Raw genomic sequence first — 24,325 nt, forward strand, 5'->3', positions numbered from 1 at the left:
GCGAAAGACCAACATAGGTGGATGAGGCGGATTGAGACGTAGCCCATTAAAAAAAACAATATTGCTAGCTTAAACTGACGGATTTTGATGGGAATCTTTTATTATGTTACTTAGATTGACGCATGGGAGGGTCAATCAATAGACTCTTAAGGATTTAATAACCCCCAGGACAAGCCCCCTTCTATAAATCATAAAAAAACACACTCATCCAGACACCCAGAACATACACGTGAGCCAGGAGGTGAACACATTAATCAGCCAAGCTACTGGAATACATATAGAAACTTATGGAGGTGTAGTGAGATACCCAATGAGCTGGACGATTCTCTTCTCATCACTCATCTTGAAAAAACGTACACTAAAAACTTGGAAATCAATCCGCCAATCATTACCACAAGGGAAAAATCTAAGGATTTATTATTGAAATAGCATGGGTGACTGAGAAAAAAAATTGAATCAATTTAAGACCAAGTGGCAAACAATAGCGCAGGCACTAGTGATAGGGGTGTGAGAATGTGGGTCTGGGCAGAGGAGATGAAGTCATCGCTTGTGTGCGTCTGTAAGTTGTTGTTCGTATGTATAAGTTTCTATCTGGAGTGAAATGAAATACTATAAACAAAGAAAAAGAAACTTAGTAAGGGACACACATGAACACACACACACAGACACGCACAAACACACACAGACGGAAGCATACTAAAACTTGTTAACATCAACAAACTAAACTAAACAACCGCCTCTTAAATCCCCACATTAAAAGAGGCCAGACTAAACAACATTAATCTTCACTGTGCAACTAAATCCCATATATTGTGTACTAACACAGTATTATCAGTTAATAATTTAGCGTACACAGAGCTTAAGCTCTATCAGCACTGCGGAAACAAGTCACTCTCTAGTAAGAAACTTGCAGCTAACAGGAAACAAGGAAACACCTGGTAAAATCAGCCATGTTGCTGTACAAAAGGCTTTCCTTCAGTAGATTGTTCTAAAGCTTTCCTATAGTACGTACCATGTGCTCCTTATGGACCCTGTTGTGTTGAAGCCCCTTCTCTAATGTCCCAGTGATATCCCTAGTGCTCCAAACCGCTGTCAAAAACACTGTGAGAACTCAACTCCTCTCTCCAGCGCAGTCTCTCACACTCCCTGTTTTTTCTATCTCCCTCCCTCAGTCCCTCCACTCCCTTCCCTCCCACCTTCTCTGTCTCTCTCTATTTTATTTCCAAGCAGGCTCTGCCAGATAGCCAGAATGTCTGTCTTCCTGCTTCTGGCATGCCAAAGCGGTGCATCAGCAACTGGTGATGGTAAACTCAGTTGATCTCCCCTGACCTCTCTTCTCCCCCCCCCCCCATACATACACAACAATGTCACAGGGAAGCCATACAGAGTAGCCCAACACAACAGCAACCCGCCAAACACAGGGGCCCAAGTAACCCCACAAAGCAGCCGCAGTAGAATAGGAGACTGCTAGAAACAGTAGTAGAGAGAAGTAGAGAATCCCAACAGATAGGCAGTCTGTGCAGAATGCAGGCAGTGACCTCAAGTCTAACAGCCATAGAGACTACTTTATGGGGTTGATTCATATATCTCTTTCTCAGTCTCTGATGGCTCAGGAAGTCCTTCCTGAAGACAGGACTGTGAAGACGAGGAGAGACCCATAACTAATCAGTGCTTTGCCACCCAATCTCAGAAGACTGCCTCCACTTCCTCTGAACACTAGCATTTTTCCACAGGCCATCGTCCTGGACGCTCCAGATAAGACAAAGGCTGGCCATAAGACTAGATAACAGAGGTTAGTGAGAAGGGAGGATGGAGGAGAGAGAGAGGGAGGGTGGGAGGGGGATATATCTTCCACAAGGGCACAGGAAACAGAGGATTTGTTGAGGTACTTTGTACTTTTTCTGCTGTAACCGACCTCCTTCCTCTCCTCCTTGGGGAGTGACCTGAGATTACACTAACTAACCCCTGGTTCTTCATACATGTGTTGATTCAGTCTGGTCCCATGCTGACACCAAATCATCCTTAACACATATTGACATCTCCCATTAGTTGAAGGTGTACACAAGAATGTCCCAAGTCTTTAAGTAGCTATATACAAGTAAATGAGTAAATATTTATAAAAATGGTTGATTATTTGATAGGAACGAAAAGTAAAGATATGCTAACTAAACACAGCTCTCTTCCCCTGGTTATCACTGCCTCTTCACAAAACTGTCCAGTCATGCAAATGTGGTAGATAGGCACGTCTGATCTGGGCTCTGCCCTGAGGGCCATTCCTCACCTCTTCCTGTGGAAACAGTGGCCCTCTCTCTAATATCTCCCAGAGTTTACAATGGCTGAGGGCTGGGAGAAGAGCGTTTATTATTTGGGATCTTTTATAGCCTAGTCTGAGATCTGTTTCTGCTGTCTTCCTAACTCCTATGGTCATTGTTACCGCCAGGACTTGGCAAGACAGCACAAACAGATATCGGGACCAGGCTAGCTCTTTTAGCACATCGGATCCCAAATGTACCCAACAACAGAGACTGTCAGCCGACTGGTGACATTTTTTGTGTGATGAGGCATACATTCCTGCACTGTGAGTCATATAGTGAATGGAGAGGAGCCCTGGCTAAATGAATGGCCATTTTTGTCAGGACACTTTCATAGGGAGGGAAAACTTTATGGAGTGAATTGACAATCCCATCCTATGAGCTGTGGTAGCATGGTCCACACAGATGCTAAAGTAGAGAATGGCTTGTAGTCTAACCTATTCATTTAAAACAGCTCAACAGATTTACAGGAAAAGTCTAAACATTCTTGTTCTGCAAGAATGTACATTTTATTTTATTTTTTATTTCACCTTTATTTCACCAGGAATCTCTTTTTCAATATCGTCCTGGCCAAGATAGGCAGCACCATGTCATTACACAATACAAACAGACAACATGAAAAACTACAAGTAATCTAGTAAAAACCATAGAATTCACAAGAGTATAACAAAATCATAAAACAGCAAATTAAAAACATTCACCGGTCAGGGAATCAGCCTCAAAATCCTTCATCAGTGATTTAAAAACACCAATCGGGACAAGTTCTTCCAGTTTAAAAGTATTTTGTAAGGCGTTCCAAGCCGATGGCGCAGTGTACATAAAAGCCCTTTTACCAAATTCAGTTTGGACATTTGGAACAGTTAGCAGGATAAAGTCCTGTGAACGAAGAGAGTACTCACCACATTTTGCAACAATACAAATGGCCAAATAAAATGGTAGTAAACCCAAAATGGCTTTGTAAATAAAAGTATGCCAGTGAGACTACAAATGCAGTGGTGCATTTGCATTCATGGACTCAACAGAACAATGTTGATAAAAACAATGTTGTCAATCCATTGCAATGCATTACAGTTTACATGCACCTGCTTTCTTGCTGTGAGTGGAGAATAATGTTATTTTCAATTAGACGCAACGTTAGCCTACCTCAGTGATTTGACCCTACTATCTCCTGGTTTGACCCTACTATCTCCTGGTTTGACCCTACTATCTCCTGGTTTGTACTCTACTATCTCCTGGTTTGACCCTACTATCTCCTGGTTTGACCCTACCATCTCCTTGTTTGGCCCTACTACAGTGCATTTGGAAAGTATTCAGACCCCTTCAATTCTAAAATTGATTTTAATGATGATAATGATAATGACAAAGCGAAAAATAAAAAAATTAAACTGAAATGCCTAATTTACATAAGTATTCTGACCTTTTGCTATGAGATTCAAAATTGAGCTCAGGTGGATCCTGTTTCCATTGATCATCCTTGAGATGTTTCTACAACTTGATTGGAGTCCTCCTGTGGTAAATTAAATTAATTGGACATGATTTGGAAAGGCACACACTTGTCTATATAGGGTCCCACAGAATTGTCTGTAGAGCTCAGAGACAGGATTGTGTCGAGGCACAGATCTGGGGAAGGGTACCTAAATATTTCTGCAGTATTGAAGGTCCCCAAGAACACAGTGGTCTCCATCATTCTTAAATGTAAGATGTTTGGAACCACCAAGACTCTTCCTAGAGCTGGCTGCCCGGCCAAACTGAGCAATCGGGAGAGAAGGGCCTTGGTCGGGGAGGTGAACAGGAACCCGATGGTCACTCTAACAGAGCTCGAGAGTTCCTATGTGGAGATGGGAGAATCTTCCAGAAGGACAACCACCTCAGCAGCACTCCACCAATCAGGCCTTTATTGTAGAGTGACCAGACGGAAGCCACTCCCCAGTAAAAGGCACATGACAGCCCGTTTGGCGTTTGCAAAAGGCACCTAAAGGCATCTCTGGTCTGATGAAACCAAAATTGAACTAAGGCATCTCTGGTCTGATGAAACCAAGATTGAACTATTTGGCCTGAATGCCAAGCGTCACGTATGGAGGAAACCTGGCACCATCCCTACGGTGAAGCATGGTGGTGGCGGCATCATGCTGTGGGGATGTTTTTCAGCGGCAGGGACTGGGAGACTAGTCAGGATTGAGGGAAAGATGGATGGAGAAAAGTACAGAGAGATCATTGATGAAAACCTGCTCCAGCGTGCTCAGGGCCTCAGACTGGGTGAAGGTTCACCTTCCAACAAGACAATGACCCTAAGCACACAGCCAAGACGACGCAGGAGTGGCTTCGGGACAAGTCTCTGAATATCCTTGAGTGGCCCAGCCAAAGCCCGGACTTGAACCCGATCAAACATCTCTGGAGAGACCTGAAAATATCTGTGCAGCGACGCTCCCCATCATCTGGGAGAATGGGCGAAACTCCCTAAATACAGGTGTGTCAAGCTTGCAGCAAGGCTGTAATCGCTGCCAAAGGTGCTTCAACAAAGTACTGCGTAAAGGGTCTGAATACTTGTGTAAATGTCATATTTCAGTTGTTTTCTTTTTATAAATTTGCAACAATTTCTAAAACCTATTTTTGCTTTGTCATTATGTGGTATTGTGTGTAGATTGGTGAGGTAAAAAACAATTTAATACATTTTAGAATAAGGCTGTAATGTATCAATATGGGGAAAAAGTCAAGGGGTCTGAATACTTTTCGAATGCACTGTATCGCCGGTTTGACCCTACTATCTCCTGGTTTGACGCTACTATCTCCTGGTTTGACCCTATATGGGGCGGCAGGGTAGCCTAGTGGTTAGAGCGTTGGGCTAGTAACCGCAAGGTTGCAAGTTCAAATCCCCGAGCTGACAAGGTACAAATCTGTCGTTCTGCCTCTGAACAAGGCAGTTAACCCACTGTTCCTAGGCCGTCATTGAAAATAAGAATTAGTTCTTAACTGACTTGCCTAGTTAAATAAAGGTAAAATAAATAAATAGAAAATATCTCCTGGTTTGACACTATTATATCCAGGTTTGACACTACTCTATCTTAGTTTGACACTACTATCTCCTGGTTTGACACTGTCATACCCTGGTTTGATATTACTATCTCCTGGTTTGACTCTACTATCTCCTGGTTTGACACTATTGTCTCCTTGTTTGACTCTACTATCTCCTGGTCTATTATCTCCTGGTTTGACTCTACTATCTCCTGATGTGACACTATTATCTCCTGGGTTGACACTGTTATCTCCTGGGTTGACACCATTATCTCCTGGTTTGACACTATTATCTCCTGGTTTGACCCTACTATCTCCTGGTTTGACCCTACTATCTCCTGGTTTGACACTATTATCTCCTGGTTTGACACTGTTATTTCCTGGTTTGACGCTACTATCTCCTGGTTTGACACTACTATCTCCTGGTTTGACACTACTATTTCCTGGTTTGACACTACTATATCTTGGTTTGACACTATTATCTCCTGGTTTGACACTATTATCGCCTGGTTTGAAAATACCTCCTCTGTCTCTCTTTCCCTGTCAGTCCACCTGTTGAATCCACTGCTAAGGGCCTGAAGTTCAGCCACGTAAATTCATGTGTTGTAGTCTGTAGCGGCAATCCTACACTGTCCAGTGTTACGTGTCTGTGTGAGTGAGAGTGCTCAGGTCCATGCGTGTGGGAGAGAGTGCCTACATCCATGCATGTGTGTGAGAGAGTGCTTACGTCCATGCATGTGAGTGTGTGTGTGTGTGTGTGCTATGTGGGGAGGCAGGACCGTGTGTATAAATAGCGTGGCAGGCAGGGGCAGAGGGGGGAGCAGCTGACTGTGCACATTGTGGGCCCTCCATGCAGAGCTAGAGCCAGGCAGAGCCAGATTTGGTGAGTGTTCATCGTCAGCGAGAGAGAGGGGAATGTACTGTAGCTGGTGTGGGGCCCCGAAAACACTACAACCTATCCACTAACTCTATACCACACTATGTCTTTAATTCTATCTCTTTCCTGGGGCTCACTCTTTCTTTCTGTGTCACTATTTACATTTATTTTTTTCGCTAGCCTTAATCTTAAACGTAATCTTAGCCTTTCTGTAGGATTCTGCAGAATCTCTCATATTGCAGTCTTAAAAACTTCTTAGGGCTAGGCGTCCCGGCAGCGGGACACCTGTCGACAACTTCCGGTGAAATTGGAGGGCGCGCAATTCATATAAATAATAATCAAAATTTGGGATATTAAACATTTAGGTATATACAAATGTCTTATATCGGTTAAAAGCTTAAATTCTTGTTCATCTAACTGCATTGTCCGATTTACAATAGGCTTTACAGCGAAAGCATGCCATGCGATTGTTTGAGGACGGCGCCCCACATCAACATATTTTTCCACCGGCACAAGCTTCATATAATCACAAATAGCGATTAAATATTCACTTACTTTTTGAAAACCTTCCTCTGATTTGCAATCCAAAGGGTGAAAAAAATACGAAATTCCCAACGTCATCACATTAAATGTTTTGTTGAAATGACGTGGAAATAACGCTGATTCAACCACTTTTTTCCCAGTGGGCTATATTTGCAAAGAGGGCTTGGTAGAGAGGAGCAGGTTAAACTGGTCTGTGATAGACACAGATTAGTGACAACACGTGGGGCCAGGACACGTATATAACAAAACAGAATCCTCCTATTCTGTTTTTGACAGTTGCCAACTCCTGAATAGCATCATCTGCATAAACCTGCTGGGTGTGCATTATACATGCATACATGTTCTGCCATTTTGGTACAAAGTAAAAACACAACACACCTAAACATAAGCCTGGGTATAGTGAGGGGGGTATGGCTGGAGGCCAGGGACAGTAGCAGGAACATGGATTGGATCACGTGAAGAGTTGACTACAGACCAATAGGGTTTGGGGGTGGGTCGTTTTCAGAACCCATAGTGTACAACGACAGTCCTAAATGCAGGTACTGGAGAGAAGAAATTGACGGTAAAAAGTGATCGCTCATTTTCCATTGGCAGAACAAATAGTCTCTATAAAAACACCAGATGAAATGTTTTTGAGTCTGTACTAGTCCTGACAAAATAGTGGCAGAAACTCTCCCCGTGAAGCTGCTACTGCCAACTGGAAGGGTGGATACAGAGCAGAACTACAAAAGCCTGCTTTCAGCTTCCAGCAAAGGCCTTAATTGCTATGAAATATGCCCTATCATAAGCATGTTACCGTCCAAAAGAAATAAAGACCCAAATCCAATCTGACTCAGATAAAGGGAGATGGTACTGCGAGTTCACTAAGGATGCTTAAATTGCATTGGAGGAGTTAACCATGTTCTGTATCGTAAGAGTTAACGATGTTCTGTATCGTAAGAGTTAACCATGTTCTGTATCGTAAGAGTTAACGATGTTCTGCATTGGAGGAGTTAACCATGTTCTGTATCGTAAGAGTTAACAATGTTCTGCATTGGAGGAGTTAACCATGTTCTGTATCGTAAGAGTTAACCATGTTCTGTATCGTAAGAGTTAACAATGTTCTGCATTGGAGGAGTTAACCATGTTCTGTATCGTAAGAGTTAACGATGTTCTGCATTGGAGGAGTTAACCATGTTCTGTATCGTAAGAGTTAACGATGTTCTGCATTGGAGGAGTTAGCCATGTTCTATATCGTAAGAGTTAACGATGTTCTGCATTGGAGGAGTTAACCATGTTCTGTATCGTAAGAGTTAACCATGTTCTTTATTGGAGTTAACCATGTTCTTCAACAATGTTTAAAGTAAAAAGGCTCACAAGCTACTCCTATTGTGGAGATTTTCATTGGATATTGATGGGAAAACACACCTGTCCTGAAATTATAGTAAGCAATGTGCAGGAACGTCTTCTCTTGAATAACAAACTGTTATGCCATGTTTATTTAGTTTGATTTATTTAACCTTTATTTAACTAGGCAAGTCATTTAAGAACAAATTCTTATTTACAATGACGGCCTTGTTCAGGGGCAGTACGACAGATGTTTACCTTGTCAGCTCAGGGATTCGAGCTAGCAACCATTTGGTTACTGGCCCAACGCTCTAACCACTAGGCTACCTGCCGCCGCAAAATGATGTCTCCATCAGCTTAGGGCAAAATGGACCTGGTCCAGAGTACATGGAATCTGAGGAGTCCAACATGATTGCCCTCTCTAAGTCGGATGCAAACTAACCAAACTAACCTGGGTACTTGAACCTTTCAGAGGGGATTGAACAGGGATCTCATTACATAGTCGCTCAGTTGCTTTCTCTTTCTTCACAAACCCACAGACACACAGTCACACACAGTCACACACAGTCACACACACACACACACACACACACACACACACACACACACACACACACACACACACACACACACACACACACGGTGTGAACAAATAGTACCTGTATGAGTTCAGGTCTGAGGTTGATGGTGCAGAGCCAGTCTCCCAGTCGAGGGTAGCTGGCCAGGGCCTGGGTCCTCTGTCTCTCAGGCACTCTCTGCTTACACTGCAGCTGCTTACAGATGTACTTAGTCAGTTTCACCTGGAGGGGGTGACAACACAAATACAAGAGCGTTAAGATGCCGCTTGGTCTGAGCTCCAAATGTATTTTTGGGGAAAATTTCATTAAAGACATACTTTCCTTAATGCAACCACTGTGTCAGATTTCAAAAAAGCTTTACGGAAAAAGCACACCATGCAATAATCTGAGTACAGCGCTCAGGCACCAAAACAAGCCATACAGATACCCGCCATGTTGTGGAGTCAACAGAAGTCAGAAATAGCATTGTAAATATTCACTTACCTTTGATGATCTTCATCGGAATGCACTCCCAGGAATCCCAGTTCCACAATAAATGTTTGTTTTGTTCGATAAAGTCCATAATTTATGTCCAAATACCTCTTTTTGTTCGCGTGTTTAGTTCACAAATCCAAATTCAAGAGGCGCAGGCACTTAGTCCAGACGAAAAGTCAAAAAAGCTATATTACAGTTCGTAGAAACATGTCAAACGATGTATAGAATCAATCCTTAGGATGTTTTTAACATAAATCTTCAATAATGTTTCAACCGGACAATTCCTTTGTCTTTAGAAATGAAAAGGAACAGAGCCTGACTTAGCTCATGGCATTCTGCCAGACCCCTTAGTCAAACAGCTCTTATTCGCTCCCCCTTCACAGTAGAAGCCTGAAACAAGGTTCTAAAGACTGTTGACATCTAGTGGACGCCTTGGGAAATGCAATCGGACCAAATTTTACACTGTATATTGGATAGGCAAAGACTTGAAAACCTACAAACCTCAGATTTCCCACTTCCTGGTTGGATTTTTTCTGTTTTTTTCCTGCCATATGAGTTCTGTTATACTCACAGACATCATTCAAACAGTTTTAGAAACTTCAGAGTGTTTTCTATCCAAATGTACTAATAATATGCATATCTTAGCTTCTGGGCCTGAGTAGCAGGCAGTTTACTCTGGGCACCTTATTCATCCAAGCTACTCAATACTGCCCCCCAGCCATAAGAAGTTTTAAGAAAGTTCCGAAAATAACTGAAACACAGATGATGCTAAGCAAAAGCATTATCTGATTGTTGTTATAACCAAGTAGAACAAAATGAGTGGATACTGAAACTTGCAGCACAACAAACAGTTGATCCTTTGCAAGCACAGTGTGTGGGAGTTTCATTTCATTTTAACAAAGGAGACTGATGACAAACTGACAACTGCGGGTGTGAAACCCACTGATGTTTGAGAACAAACTGCATGGTGTTTCTTTCTTGTTATTTTCAGCATGAGGTCTGGTGTTCTATGCAAAATACCGGTGAGAAGCGAGACTAGAGCTCAGGCTGAGGAAATCCCCCTGTCGACTAAGAGTTAGAGTGGGCCGCAGTGAAGTGAGAGAAGAAAGAGAGAGAGAGAGAGAGAGAGAGAGAGAGAGAGAGAGAGAGAGAGAGAGAGAGAGAGAGAGAGAGAGAGAGAGAGAGAGAGAGAGAGAGAGAACAGATAAATATATATACTGAGTGCACAACATATTTAAGAACACCTGCTCTTTCCATGACAGACTGACCAGGTGAATCCAGGTGAAAGCTCTGATCCTTTATTGATTTCACTTGTTAAATCCACTTCAATCAGTGTAGATGATGGGGAGGGGACAGGTTAAACAAGGATTTTTAAGCCTTGATACATTTGAGACATGGATTGTGTATGTGTGCCATTCAGAGGGTGAATGGGCAAGGCAAAATATTTAAGTACCTTTGAACGGGGTATGGTAGTAGGTGCCAGGTGTAGGGCTGTTACCGTGACCGTATTACCACCACACCGGCAGTCACGAGTCATGATGGCAGTCAAATTCCACGTGACCGTTTAGTCACGGTAAAATCAAACAAACACTTCATGAGAGCCCATGAGCTCATGTTGAGCAACATTTCTATAGGCTATGCAATTGTGTGAGAAAACAGAGTGATGGCCTTTATTAAAAAGAGGAGTATCCCATCAGTATCCCACTATATTTATTTATCAACTTTTAACTTTTAGCACATTGCTTCACTTTAAAACAGGAGTATAGCCTACCTGGCTGGCATGAAAAGGAACCACGGGAAAAGCCTCCTCCATTCGCTATTTAAGTGCATTTTTTTCCCTCCTGACTAAATCAATACTAATTTCACACATACAGTGGGGAGAACAAGTATTTGATACACTGCCGATTTTGCAGGTTTTCCTACTTACAAAGCATGTAGAGGTCTGTAATTTTTAGCATAGGTAAACTTCAACTGTGAGAGACGGAATCTAAAACAAAAATCCAGAAAATCACATTGTATGATTTTTAAGTAATTAATTTGCATTTTATTGCATGACATAAGTATTTGATCACCTACCAACCAGTAAGAATTCCGGCTCTCACAGACCTGTTAGTTTTTCTTTAAGAAGCCCTCCTGTTCTCCACTCATTACCTGTATTAACTGCACCTGTTTGAACCGTTACCTGTATAAAAGACACCTGTCCACACACTCAATCAAACAGACCCCAACCTCTCCACAATGGCCAAGACCAGAGAGCTGTGTAAGGACATCAGGGATAAAATTGTAGACCTGCACAAGGCTGGGATGGGCTACAGGACAATAGGCAAGCAGCTTGGTGAGAAGGCAACAACTGTTGGCGCAATTATTCGAAAGTGGAAGAAGTTCAAGATGACGGTCAATCACCCTCGGTCTGGGGCTCCATGCAAGATCTCACCTCGTGGGGCATCAATGATCATGAGGAAGGTGAGGGATCAGCCCAGAACTACACGGCAGGACCTGGTCAATGACCTGAAGAGAGCTGGAACCACAGTCTCAAAGTAAACCATTAGTAACACACTACGCCGTCATGGATTAAAATCCTGCAGCGCACACAAGGTCCCCCTGCTCAAGCCAGCGCATGTCCAGGCCCGTCTGAAGTTTGCCAATGACCATCTGGATGATCCAGAGGAGGAATGGGAGAAGGTCATGTGGTCTGATGAGACAAAAATTGAGCTTTTTGGTCTAAACTCCACTCGCCGTGTTTGGAGGAAGAAGAAGGATGAGTACAACCCCAAGAACACCATCCCAACCGTGAAGCATGGAGATGGAAACATCATTCTTTGGGGATGCTTTTCTGCAAAGGGGACAGGACGACAGCACCGTATTGAGGGGAGGATGGATGGGGCCATGTATCGCGAGATCCAACAACCTCCTTCCCTCAGTAAGAGTATTGAAGATGGGTCGTGGCTGGGTCTTCCAGCATGACAACGACCCGAAACACACAGCCAGGGCAACTAAGGAGTGGCTCGGTAAGAAGCATCTCAAGGTCCTGGAGTGGCCTAGCCAGTCTCCAGACCTGAACCCAATAGATAATCTTTGGAGGGAGCTGAAAGTCCGTATTGCCCAGCGACAGCCCCAAAACCTGAAGGATCTGGAGAAGGTCTGTATGGAGGAGTGGGCCAAAATCCCTGCTGCATTGTGTGCAAACCTGGTCAAGAACTACAGGAAACGTATGATCTCTGTAATTGCAAACAAAGGTTTCTGTACCAAATGTTAAGTTCTGCTTTTCTGATGTATCAAATACTTATGTCATGCAATAAAATGCAAATGAATTACTTAAAAATCATACAATGTGATTTTCTGGATTTTCGTCTCTCACAGTTGTAGTGTACCTATGCTAAAAATTACAGACCTCTACATGCTTTGTAAGTAGGAAAACCTGCAAAATCGGCAGTGTATCAAATACTTGTTCTCCCCACTGTATATTATTTAGTATATGTAAAGACAAGATTACATCAAGAATAGTTGTTATTAGCCTATCACTTGTGAATGATATATTATCACTTGTCATGATGCCCAGCTTGTGTGCAGTAAGGCAAGAAATGCATGCCTTTTTCCCCCGACTTTTTCAAATCATAGTCACACACCTCATGTAGCCTAGCCCACAGGCCTATATATTTTGATAATGTTTGTATCTCAACTAAAGTGGCCAAATAACTTAAAAGTAAGCACATTAATCAGCTTTACAATAGGTTTAAAACCTAACTGGCATACATACGCAGCATGTGAGTTTCAAGTTTGGGGAAGATCATTTTCACCATAAAAATGCACATTTTTAATAAAAGCATTACTTGCATAATCACTTTTGCGGTCACTTTTGAGAATGGTGTTTTCCCGCTAATGGAACATTCGCGCTTATATCATACTGCCATGTGCGCATTGCTGCGCTTATAATGTTAAGAAATAGCCTAATAGTTTATCAACATTTTAAGCTAAACGTTCTGATCTGTTGTGTCAGCCTCATTGCTTAAAAAAGTTTTTTGATGCTAGTTGTATTCATTTGGGATCTTTCCTAAACCACAACTGTCCCAGACTATGTTTGGAATATTTATTTCTCTCACAGAATAGGTCAACTTTTGTACTATGGGGGATAGTAGATTGACATAGGCTAGTGCTTTTGCTGTTCGTTAAGCCTACTCATCTTGTTGACTGACGAAAAGTAAATGGGGACAGTTCTTCTAATATCTTCAATATTCACTTCAGAATTGGATAAGGACTCGCACAGTTGCATCCCGATGTGTCTGTCTTCAATTGTAGTTTGTGAGAAAGACCCAATCACGTGACAGAGAGCCATTTGAGCGAGATGTGCTTTGGAGCATGCAGCCTGGAAAAGGGAATTATAATTATTATATTCAGCCCAAGGGCAAAACGGCCACTGGCCGCAAAAAGCATGGATTTTTTTAGGGGGCATTACGGCCACACAAAGGGGATGCCGCTGGGAAATTTGAGGCATTATCAAGTGCTTGTCAAATTGTGAAGGAGAGACTGATGAAGTGTGTGCAGCCTGCACAAAAAAAACAAAGCAGAGCTCATGCCTTTCATGCAACTTTTTTCAAATTATCATTAGAGTCGCAGACTTAGAATATATTAAAAATCAAAACATATATGTTTGTATCACAACTAAAGTTACATAAATAACTCTAAATTAAGCATTTAGGAGTACCTGTTTCTTTGTTAACTGCTCAACACAGAATAGCAACATGTGTGCACAAATCATTGAGAAAATATCCTTTCTATTTCATTCAGCTATGTTCAATTGTATTCTTCATACTATAAAATAATATAATATAATGCCACAGAATTGTCTGCTAAATGAACTAGTGTAAATGTGTTTATGTTAATTAACAGTCAATTACCAGTTATTTGCTTGACAATCACCGGCTGACGAAATTTCATGATCGCCACAGCCCTAGCCAGGCGCATCAGGTTTGTGTCAAGAACTGCAACGCTGCTGGATTTTTCACGGGGGGTGCAACTCAATATTAGGAAGGTGTTCTTAATGTTTTGTACACTCAGGCCTAAAAAATAACAACTTTGTCTCAGAAGCACCTCAGTGTTATAAGCTCTCAAGAACATGAATGTAGAATGTTGATGAAGGAGAGGAAACAAGGAGAAAATTTCTCTGTAGAATATTGATATGCACTCCTACCTCCTAAACAGAGAAGGTGGAGATGGAGTGGCCAGTTTCAGTTCATCCTTGACTGACTGGGTATTTAACAGTTCTCCTCTCAGAACAGCAAACAGCAAATAGTCCTCATTACATACAAACTCAGAGGAACACCGAGCAGCCTTTCTCATGGGGGCGTCGGCTTGTGCCACTGCCATGACAACCGAGCACCATGGAAACCCTGCAGCCACAGACAGCGGAACACGTTTATGTAAAAAATGAGATTATGGGAGATGCTTGGCTGGGGTCACAGAGAGGACTAGAGAGATCAGTTAGAGCAGGGATGGACAACTTTGATGGGGTTAGGGGCCACAGAAAATCTGATTTTATTATGAGGGATGCAGTGGTGGGATTAATACGGGGGCCTTCAAAAGGGGGGGGGCCGGTTGCCCATCCTTGAGTTAGATTATAGCAGAGTCAAGTTGTCCACCTTACCTTCGGACACCAGATCCCAGAAAGCAAGCTTTTACCTGGCAACCAGTGGACTGAACTGGACTCACATATACCTCTTATCCCTCTGTCCAGCCACAAGCATTACTTCTAGTCTTATCCCTCTGTCCAGCCACAAGCATTACTTCTAGTCTTATCCCTCTGTCCAGCCACAAGCATTACTTCTAGTCTTATCCCTCTGTCCAGCCACAAGCATTACTTCTAGTCTTATCCCTCTGTCCAGCCACAAGCATTACTTCTAGTCTTATCCCTCTGTCCAGCCACAAGCATTACTTCTAGTCTTATCCCTCTGTCCAGCCACAAGCATTACTTCTAGTCTTATCCCTCTGTCCAGCCACAAGCATTACTTCCAGTCTTATCCCTCTGTCCAGCCACACGCATTACTTCTAGTCTTATCCCTCTGTCCAGCCACAAGCATTACTTCTAGTCTTATCCCTCTGTCCAGCCACAAGCATTACTTCTAGTCTTATCCCTCTGTCCAGCCACAAGCATTACTTCCAGTCTTATCCCTCTGTCCAGCCACAAGCATTACTTCTAGTCTTATCCCTCTGTCCAGCCACAAGCATTACTTCTAGTCTTATCCCTCTGTCCAGCCACAAGCATTACTTCTAGTCTTATCCCTCTGTCCAGCCACAAGCATTACTTCTAGTCTTATCCCTCTGTCCAGCTACAAGCATTACTTCTAGTCTTATCCCTCTGTCCAGCCACAAGCATTACTTCTAGTCTTATCCCTCTGTCCAGCCACAAGCATTACTTCTCGTCTTATCCCTCTGTCCAGCCACAAGCATTACTTCTAGTCTTATCCCTCTGTCCAGCCACAAGCATTACTTCTAGTCTTATCCCTCTGTCCAGCTACAAGCATTACTTCTAGTCTTATCCCTCTGTCCAGCCACAAGCATTACTTCTAGTCTTATCCCTCTGTCCAGCCACAAGCATTACTTCTAGTCTTATCCCTCTGTCCAGCCACAAGCATTACTTCTAGTCTTATCCCTCTGTCCAGCCACAAGCATTACTTCTAGTCTTATCCCTCTGTCCAGCCACAAGCATTACTTCTAGTCTTATCCCTCTGTCCAGCTACAAGCATTACTTCTAGTCTTATCCCTCTGTCCAGCCACAAGCATTACTTCTAGTCTTATCCCTCTGTCCAGCCACAAGCACTACTTCCAGTCTTATCCCTCTGTCCAGCCACAAGCATTACTTCTAGTCTTATCCCTCTGTCCAGCCACAAGCATTACTTCCAGTCTTATCCATCTGTCCAGCCACAAGCATTACTTCTAGTCTTATCCCTCTGTCCAGCCACAAGCATTACTTCTAGTCTTATCCCTCTGTCCAGCCACAAGCATTACTTCTAGTCTTATCCCTCTGTCCAGCCACAAGCATTACTTCCAGTCTTATCCCTCTGTCCAGCCACAAGCATTACTTCTAGTCTTATCCCTCTGTCCAGCCACAAGCATTACTTCTAGTCTTATCCCTCTGTCCAGCCACAAGCATTACTTCTCGTCTTATCCCTCTGTCCAGCCACAAGCATTACTTCCAGTCTTATCCCTCTGTCCAGCCACAAGCATTACTTCTAGTCTTATCCCTCTGTCCAGCCACAAGCATTACTTCTAGTCTTATCCCTCTGTCCAGCCACAAGCATTACTTCTAGTCTTATCCCTCTGTCCAGCCACAAGCATTACTTCTAGTCTTATCCCTCTGTCCAGCCACAAGCATTACTTCCAGTCTTATCCCTCTGTCCAGCCACAAGCATTACTTCTAGTCTTATCCCTCTGTCCAGCTACAAGCATTACTTCTAGTCTTATCCCTCTGTCCAGCCACAAGCATTACTTCTAGTCTTATCCCTCTGTCCAGCCACAAGCACTACTTCCAGTCTTATCCCTCTGTCCAGCCACAAGCATTACTTCTAGTCTTATCCCTCTCTCCAGCCACAAGCATTACTTCTAGTCTTATCCCTCTGTCCAGCCACAAGCATTACTTCTAGTCTTATCCCTCTGTCCAGCCACAAGCATTACTTCCAGTCTTATCCCTCTGTCCAGCCACAAGCATTACTTCTAGTCTTATCCCTCTGTCCAGCCACAAGCATTACTTCTAGTCTTATCCCTCTGTCCAGCCACAAGCATTACTTCTAGTCTTATCCCTCTGTCCAGCCACAAGCATTACTTATAGTCTTATCCCTCTGTCCAGCCACAAGCATTACTTCCAGTCTTGTCCCTCTGTCCAGCCACAAGCATTACTTCTAGTCTTATCCCTCTGTCCAGCCACAAGCATTACTTCCAGTCTTATCCCTCTGTCCAGCCACAAGCATTACTTCTAGTCTTATCCCTCTGTCCAGCCACAAGCATTACTTCTAGTCTTATCCCTCTGTCCAGCCACAAGCATTACTTCTAGTCTTATCCCTCTGTCCAGCCACAAGCATTACTTCTAGTCTTATCCCTCTGTCCAGCTACAAGCATTACTTCTAGTCTTATCCCTCTGTCCAGCCACAAGCATTACTTCTAGTCTTATCCCTCTGTCCAGCCACAAGCATTACTTCTAGTCTTATCCCTCTGTCCAGCCACAAGCATTACTTCTAGTCTTATCCCTCTGTCCAGCCACAAGCATTACTTCTCGTCTTATCCCTCTGTCCAGCCACAAGCATTACTTCCAGTCTTATCCCTCTGTCCAGCCACAAGCATTACTTCTAGTCTTATCCCTCTGTCCAGCCACAAGCATTACTTCTAGTCTTATCCCTCTGTCCAGCCACAAGCATTACTTCTAGTCTTATCCCTCTGTCCAGCCACAAGCATTACTTCTAGTCTTATCCCTCTGTCCAGCCACAAGCATTACTTCCAGTCTTATCCCTCTGTCCAGCCACAAGCATTACTTCTAGTCTTATCCCTCTGTCCAGCTACAAGCATTACTTCTAGTCTTATCCCTCTGTCCAGCCACAAGCATTACTTCTAGTCTTATCCCTCTGTCCAGCCACAAGCACTACTTCCAGTCTTATCCCTCTGTCCAGCCACAAGCATTACTTCTAGTCTTATCCCTCTCTCCAGCCACAAGCATTACTTCTAGTCTTATCCCTCTGTCCAGCCACAAGCATTACTTCTAGTCTTATCCCTCTGTCCAGCCACAAGCATTACTTCCAGTCTTATCCCTCTGTCCAGCCACAAGCATTACTTCTAGTCTTATCCCTCTGTCCAGCCACAAGCATTACTTCTAGTCTTATCCCTCTGTCCAGCCACAAGCATTACTTCTAGTCTTATCCCTCTGTCCAGCCACAAGCATTACTTATAGTCTTATCCCTCTGTCCAGCCACAAGCATTACTTCCAGTCTTGTCCCTCTGTCCAGCCACAAGCATTACTTCTAGTCTTATCCCTCTGTCCAGCCACAAGCATTACTTCCAGTCTTATCCCTCTGTCCAGCCACAAGCTTAACTTCCAGTCATATACCTCTATCCAGCAGCAAACATTACTTCTAGTCTTATCCCTCTATCCAGCAGCAAACATTACTTCTAGTCTTATCCCTCTCTCCAGCCACAAGCATTACTTCTAGTCTTATCCCTCTGTACAGCCAGAAGTATTACTTCTAGAACTTTTTCAAGCTGAAAGTAATACGTCTGCAGAATTTCCGTCAGTGTTTTAAGTATTTTGTTTTTTCAAAGCTGGATTTTTAGCTTATTTCAACCAAAAAGCTGGGGCTGAAGGTGAGTGAGTTAAGAGGGTGGGCAACTGTAAATAGGTTTAAGTTCATGTTTAGGCTCCCATCATTAGTCACTGATGGTCCTGGTAGGTTTTAGAGAGCCTGGCCTAGTGGAACAGCATTAAAGTTTCATTAGCACTAGACCAGTCTGACGGAGACTGTCTCTGAATGACCTCCTGTCTCTCTCCCTATCAGAGAATGGCCATGGCTGATTTGATGTACTTCACTGAGCGACTTGAGGAAACCAGGCGGTGTTGGTTTGCACCAGACAACGACTGGCCTCGTTCCGCTGTGGCGCTCGTCGTTATTCACTGTCTATCTTTCTCTCCATCGCCCAGCTCTGTTACATGGCAGGCACATGCAGCGAGGGGTAGGGCAGGCTGAGTGGAGACCACGAGGCAGACAGGCAGCACGTATCTGTGCCCACATGTTTTACCACAGTGTGTGTAACTAAATTGTGTGTATTGTGTGTGACAATGACCCAAGGAAAGGGCCTTTTCACAGAAAGAATAAAGGAGGTGGCCTTGGCTGCCAGTACTCAACCTTTGAATGTTAGTCTCTAAGTACCAGACAACGCCTGTGTGGGGGAGGGACGATACTGGTTCTCAAGATATCATTCTCAACCACTACCACAGTTCATTCCTTGAAGCTGCGCTTATATATTGCGGTTATGAAAAATACCACAGTACGCAAATGGTAAGCATCACTTCTCCATGTAAGTTTCCATCTATGGAAAAAACATTTGTGTGTCTTAGTTAAGGCAAAGGAAACAGTGATAGATGTGACAAAGAGAGCGTGCAAAAAGGTCAAGAAAGGAAGGAGAAATCGAACAAGACAAAGAGAAAGAGGGGTGGGGAGGGGAACGAGAGACAGATCGTTTGCAAAACCACATGGGAGTTTCCTGACACTACACGACCCATCATTTTGTAGTTCTGTTTCTTCCACTGACTGCACCGTAGCTGCTGCTTAGGATAATCGTCAAAATGATCAAACTAGCACTTCGATGATCTTCCCCAAAAAGTGTGACAAGAGCCTCAAAAGTCAAAATCTCTGCAAAATGATAGTAATTTAATGACTGAGTGTTTATTTAATGACAGGTTTCCTAGAAACAGACAATGTGGGCAGATAATATGGGCCATGTCCATCCCTGGGTTGCCAGATCTGATTACAGAGTAGAAGCTGACCACCGTGGCATTGTTAGTTAGTGTATGGAAATCAGATGACGGCTGTTAGTTAGGTGTGGTCAGTCTGTAGATTTAACTTTAGACTGAAGGAGTCATAGGGCCCTGTAATAAGGTGCCAGTAGCACTAGGGATGTGACGGTCATGACATTTTGTCAGCCGGTGATTGTCATGCTAAACGTGTTTATGTTAATTAACGGTCAATTACTTTGAGGCTGGCAGTTATTTGCGACTCCTTGCTTCCACGCATAGCCTAGAAACCACTGATACAGACGTTTGGAACATCTATATTTTAAAAAGTCAAATTAAGAGTAATAAATTCATTTAATTTAGCCGACACCATCACAAAAAAATCCATTATTTATTTTAGGCAGGTCTAAAGAAACATGATATGAAGAAAATGTAGTCTATTTCAGAAGAACAGAATAGCATACTGTAAATTGTGTTCATGTTAGGCCCTGATCTGGCTATGCCATATGTCTGTGGGCTACACTAGTTATTTTAGCAGACTAGATTTGCTTATAATTCCTGTGGCATTATTTTATATTATTTTGTAGTAAGAAGAATACAATTGAACAAAGCTGAATAAAATAGAAAGGATATTTTCTCCAAAAGATTTCCAAGGGAGTGTGCACATGCAGCTATTCTGTGTTGAGCGGTTAACAAAGAAACAGGTCCTCCTAATCTGAACAAAAATATAAACGCAACATGCAAACATGCTCAATGGGTGACATGTCTGATAACTATGCAGGCCATGGACGAACTGACCATTTAGGAGCTCCCGAGTGGCGCAGCGGTCTAATGCACTGCATCTCAGTGCTAGAAGCGTCGCCCTGGTTCGATTCCAGGCTGTATCACAACCGGCCGTGATTGGGAGTCCCATGAGAGAGAGTTTCATCAAAGCCCTTGATGTTTTTTTGCGACTGCACTTGAAGAAACTTTCAACGTTTCCTTTCTAAGTGTCCTGATACTTCGAGCTTGGAGTTGTATTTTTATGATAACATAGCTACAGTATTTCACTTTTTTAATGTGTATAGTATTGCTTACTAGGTGTGTCCAATACATTTTGTAACCACTCCCTCATCTAATTAGGGCTAATTGGAAAAGCTGTTCAAAAGAGGACATTATGTCACGCCCTGACCTTAGTTATCTTTGTTTTCTTTATTATTTTGGTTAGGTCAGGGTGTGACGAGGGTGGTATGTGTGTTTTTGTCTTGTCTAGGGTTTTGGGTATGTCTAGGTGTGTGTGTGTAGTCTAGGCATTATGTAGGTCTATGGTGGCCTAGATTGGTTCCCAATCAGAGGCAGCTGTTTATCATTGACTCTGATTGGGGATCCTATTTAGGTAGCCATTTGCCAGTTTGGTTTGTGGGTGATTGTCTATGTGATGTTGCATGTTTGCACTCAGTGTTATAGCGGTCACGTTCGTTTTGTTATTTTGTATTGTTTGTTAAGTGTTCTTCATTATTAAAAGGAAGAATGTATTCTAATCACGCTGCGCCTTGGTCTCCTCACTACGACGAACGTGACACATTGTATAATTTTTTTGTACTCCCTGACGAAGGCCATGCAGCCGAAACGCATCGGATTTTTTAAACTTTGTTTCTATTGAACATGCCATACTAATAAAGGCATTTTAATTAATTATATGAAGAGTGCCTTGGTCCTATTTTCTTTTTGATGACCAATTTAGCCCTTTTACCAAATAGGGCTATCTTCTGTATACCACCCCTATCTTGTCACAACACAACTGATTGGCTCAAACGCATTAAGAAGGAAAGAAATTCCACAAATTAACTTTTTACAAGGCACACCTGTTAATTGAAATGTATTCCAGGTGACTAGCTCATGAAGGTGGTTGAGAGAATGCCAAGAGTGTGCAAAGCTGTCATCAAGGCAAAGAGAGGCTACTTTGAAGAATCTCAAATATAAAACATATTTTGGTTTGTTTAACACTTTTTTGGTTACTACATGATTCTATATGTGTTATTTCATAGTTTTGATGTCTTCACTATTATTCTACAATGTAGGAAATAGTCAAAGTAAAGAAAAACCCTTGAATGAGTAGGTGTGTCCAAATATTTGACTGGTACTGTATACTAAATAATATACAGTGCAATTAGAAAGTATTCAGACCCCTTTTCCCACATTTTGTTACGTTACTGTCACGTTCCTGACCTGTTTTCTGTTATTTTTATGTGTTAGTCGGTCAGGACGTGAGTTTGGGTGGGCAGTCTATGTTATGTGTTTCTATGTTGGTTTTGGGTGACCTGATATGGTTCTCAATTAGAGGCAGGTGGTTTACGTTTCCTCTGATTGAGAGCCATATTAAGGTAGGTGGTTTCACATTGTTGGTTGTGGGTGGTTGTCTCCTGTGTCTGTGTTTGTTTGCACCACACGGGACTGTTTCGTTTGTTCGTTCGGTTTATGTAGTCTGTTCCTGTTTCATGCGTTCTTCGTGTCATGTAAGTTCTTATGTTCAGGTCAGTCTACGTCGTTTGTTGTTTTGTAGTTTGTTAAAGTGTTTTCGTGTTTTTCCATCTTACTTTAATAAACTCATTATGTCATTTCACCACGCTGCGTTTTGGTCAAATCCCTGCTCCTCCTCTTCAGATGAAGAGGAGGAGGAAAATCGTTACAGTTACAGCCTGATTCTAAAATTGATAAAATTTTATTTTTCCCTCATCAATCTACACACAATACCCCACAATGACAAAGCAAAAAACGTTTTTACAAATTTTAGCAAATTGATTAAAAACAATTCAAAACGTAAATATCACATTTACTTTAGTATTCAGACCCCTTACTCTGTACTTTGTTGAAGCAGCTTTGGCAGCGATTACAGCCTCGACTGTTCTTGGGTATGATACTACAAGCTTGGCACACCTGTATTTGGGGAGTTTCTCCCATTCTTCTCTGCAGATCCTCTCAAGCTCTGTCAGGTTAGATGGGGAGCATCACTGCACAGCTATTTTCAGGTCTCTCCAGAGATGTTCGATCGAGTTTAAGTCCGGGCTCTGGTTGGGCAACTCAAGGACATTCAGAAACTTGTCCCAAAGCCACTCCTGCATTGTCTTGGCTATGTGCTTAGGGTCATTGTCCTCTTGAAAGGTGAACCTTCACCCCAGTCTGAAGTCCTGAGCACTCTGGAGCAGGTTTTCATCAATGATCTCACTGTACTTTGCTCCGTTCATCTTTCCCTCGATCCTGACTAGTCTCCCAGTACCTGCCGCTGAAAAACATCCCCACAGCATGATGCTGCCACCACCATGCTTCACCGTAGGGATGGTGCTAGGTTTCCTCCAGATGTGAGGCTTGGCATTCAGGCCAAAGAGTTACATCTTGGTTTCATCAGACCAGAGAATCTTGTTTCTCATGTTCTGAGATTCCTTTAGATGCCTTTTGGCAAACTCCAAGCGGGTTGGGGTGGTAGCGGTTAGAGCGTTGGGCCAGTAACCAAAAGGTTGCTGGATCGAATCCCCGAGCTGACATGATAAAAATCTGTCGTTCTGCCCCTGAGCAAGCAGTTAACCCACTGTTCCCCGGGTGCCGAAGACGTGGATGTCGATTATGGCAGCCCCCCCCCAAGGTCACCTCCCCGACCAGGTGACCAGTTCTAAGAAGAGTCTTGGTGGTTCCAAACTTCTTACATTTAAGAATGATGGAGGCCACTGTGTTCTTGGGGACCTTCAATGCTGCAGACATTTTTTGGTACCCTTCCCCAGATCTGTGCCTCGACACAATCCTGTCTCGGAGCTATACAGGCAATTCCTTCGACCACATGGCTTGGTTTTTGCTCTGACATGCACTGTCAACTGTGGGACCTTATATAGACAGGTGTGTGCCATTCCAAATCATGTCCAATCAATTGAATTTACCACAAGTGGACAACAATCAAGTTGTAGAAACATCTCAAGGATGATCAATGGAAAAATGATGCACCTGAGCTCAATTTCGAGTCTCATAGCAAAGGGTCTGAACACCTATGTAAATTAGGTATTTCTGTTTTTACAATTTCTAAAAAACAGTTTTTGCTTTGTCATTATGGGGTATTGTGTGTAGATTGAGGAAGTACATTTTTTTATTTGATCCATTTTAGAATATGGCTGTAACGTAACAAAATGTGGAAAAAGTCAAGGGGTCTGAATACTTTCCAAATGCACTGTATATGTCAGATTGAGAATAGGCCATTAACATGTACCTGTCGGAACAGAAGCAGGGGGCAAAAATACATGTCATACGTATGCACTTAATCAGCACATGGAGGACACTTTTCCCGGGGTTCATTTTCATGCTAGCCAGTTAGGCTACTCCGGTTGTAAAGCGAAGCAATGCGCTTATTAATATTAGAAAAGTTGAGGAATAAATATATTAGGCCTAGCCTATAGAAAGCTGATGGGATCCTCCCTTTTTTAACAGAGGCCATCCAATCTCTGTTTTCCCACCCTATTGCATAGCTTATAGAAATGTTGCGCAACATGTGCTCTCATGAAGTGTTTGATTAGATTTTTTCGATTGCATTTGCATTGATGTCAGAGTGATTAGAGGGACAATAGAGCCCTGAGTATCAGGCCATTAGCGACTGGCAGTTAGTTTGGTAGGCTACTAATGACCATCAGCCAGTGCACAGTTTTGGAGAAGCCTAGTTACAATGACTAAACGGTCACGTGGAATTTGACTGCGG

The 24,325-nt window shown here is 42.9% G+C and overlaps 1 protein-coding gene across 2 annotated transcripts in view; it reads right to left on the reverse strand.

The window, feature by feature from the left end:
* Positions 1 to 24,325, reverse strand: part of LOC139549347 (kinase suppressor of Ras 1-like) — a 58,690-nt gene that overhangs the window by 28,989 nt on the left and 5,376 nt on the right. The window contains exon 2 of one of the 2 annotated variants that reach the window (XM_071359749.1): positions 8,730 to 8,870. In XM_071359749.1, the coding sequence (XP_071215850.1) occupies positions 8,730 to 8,870 (141 nt within the window). Of the gene's footprint in view, positions 1 to 1,012; positions 1,159 to 8,729; positions 8,871 to 24,325 lie in introns of those variants that run through there. The other variant, XM_071359750.1, reaches the window with a different exon arrangement.

The sequence above is a fragment of the Salvelinus alpinus genome, chromosome 22 (assembly GCF_045679555.1).
Source record: "Salvelinus alpinus chromosome 22, SLU_Salpinus.1, whole genome shotgun sequence".
NCBI lineage: Eukaryota > Metazoa > Chordata > Actinopteri > Salmoniformes > Salmonidae > Salvelinus > Salvelinus alpinus.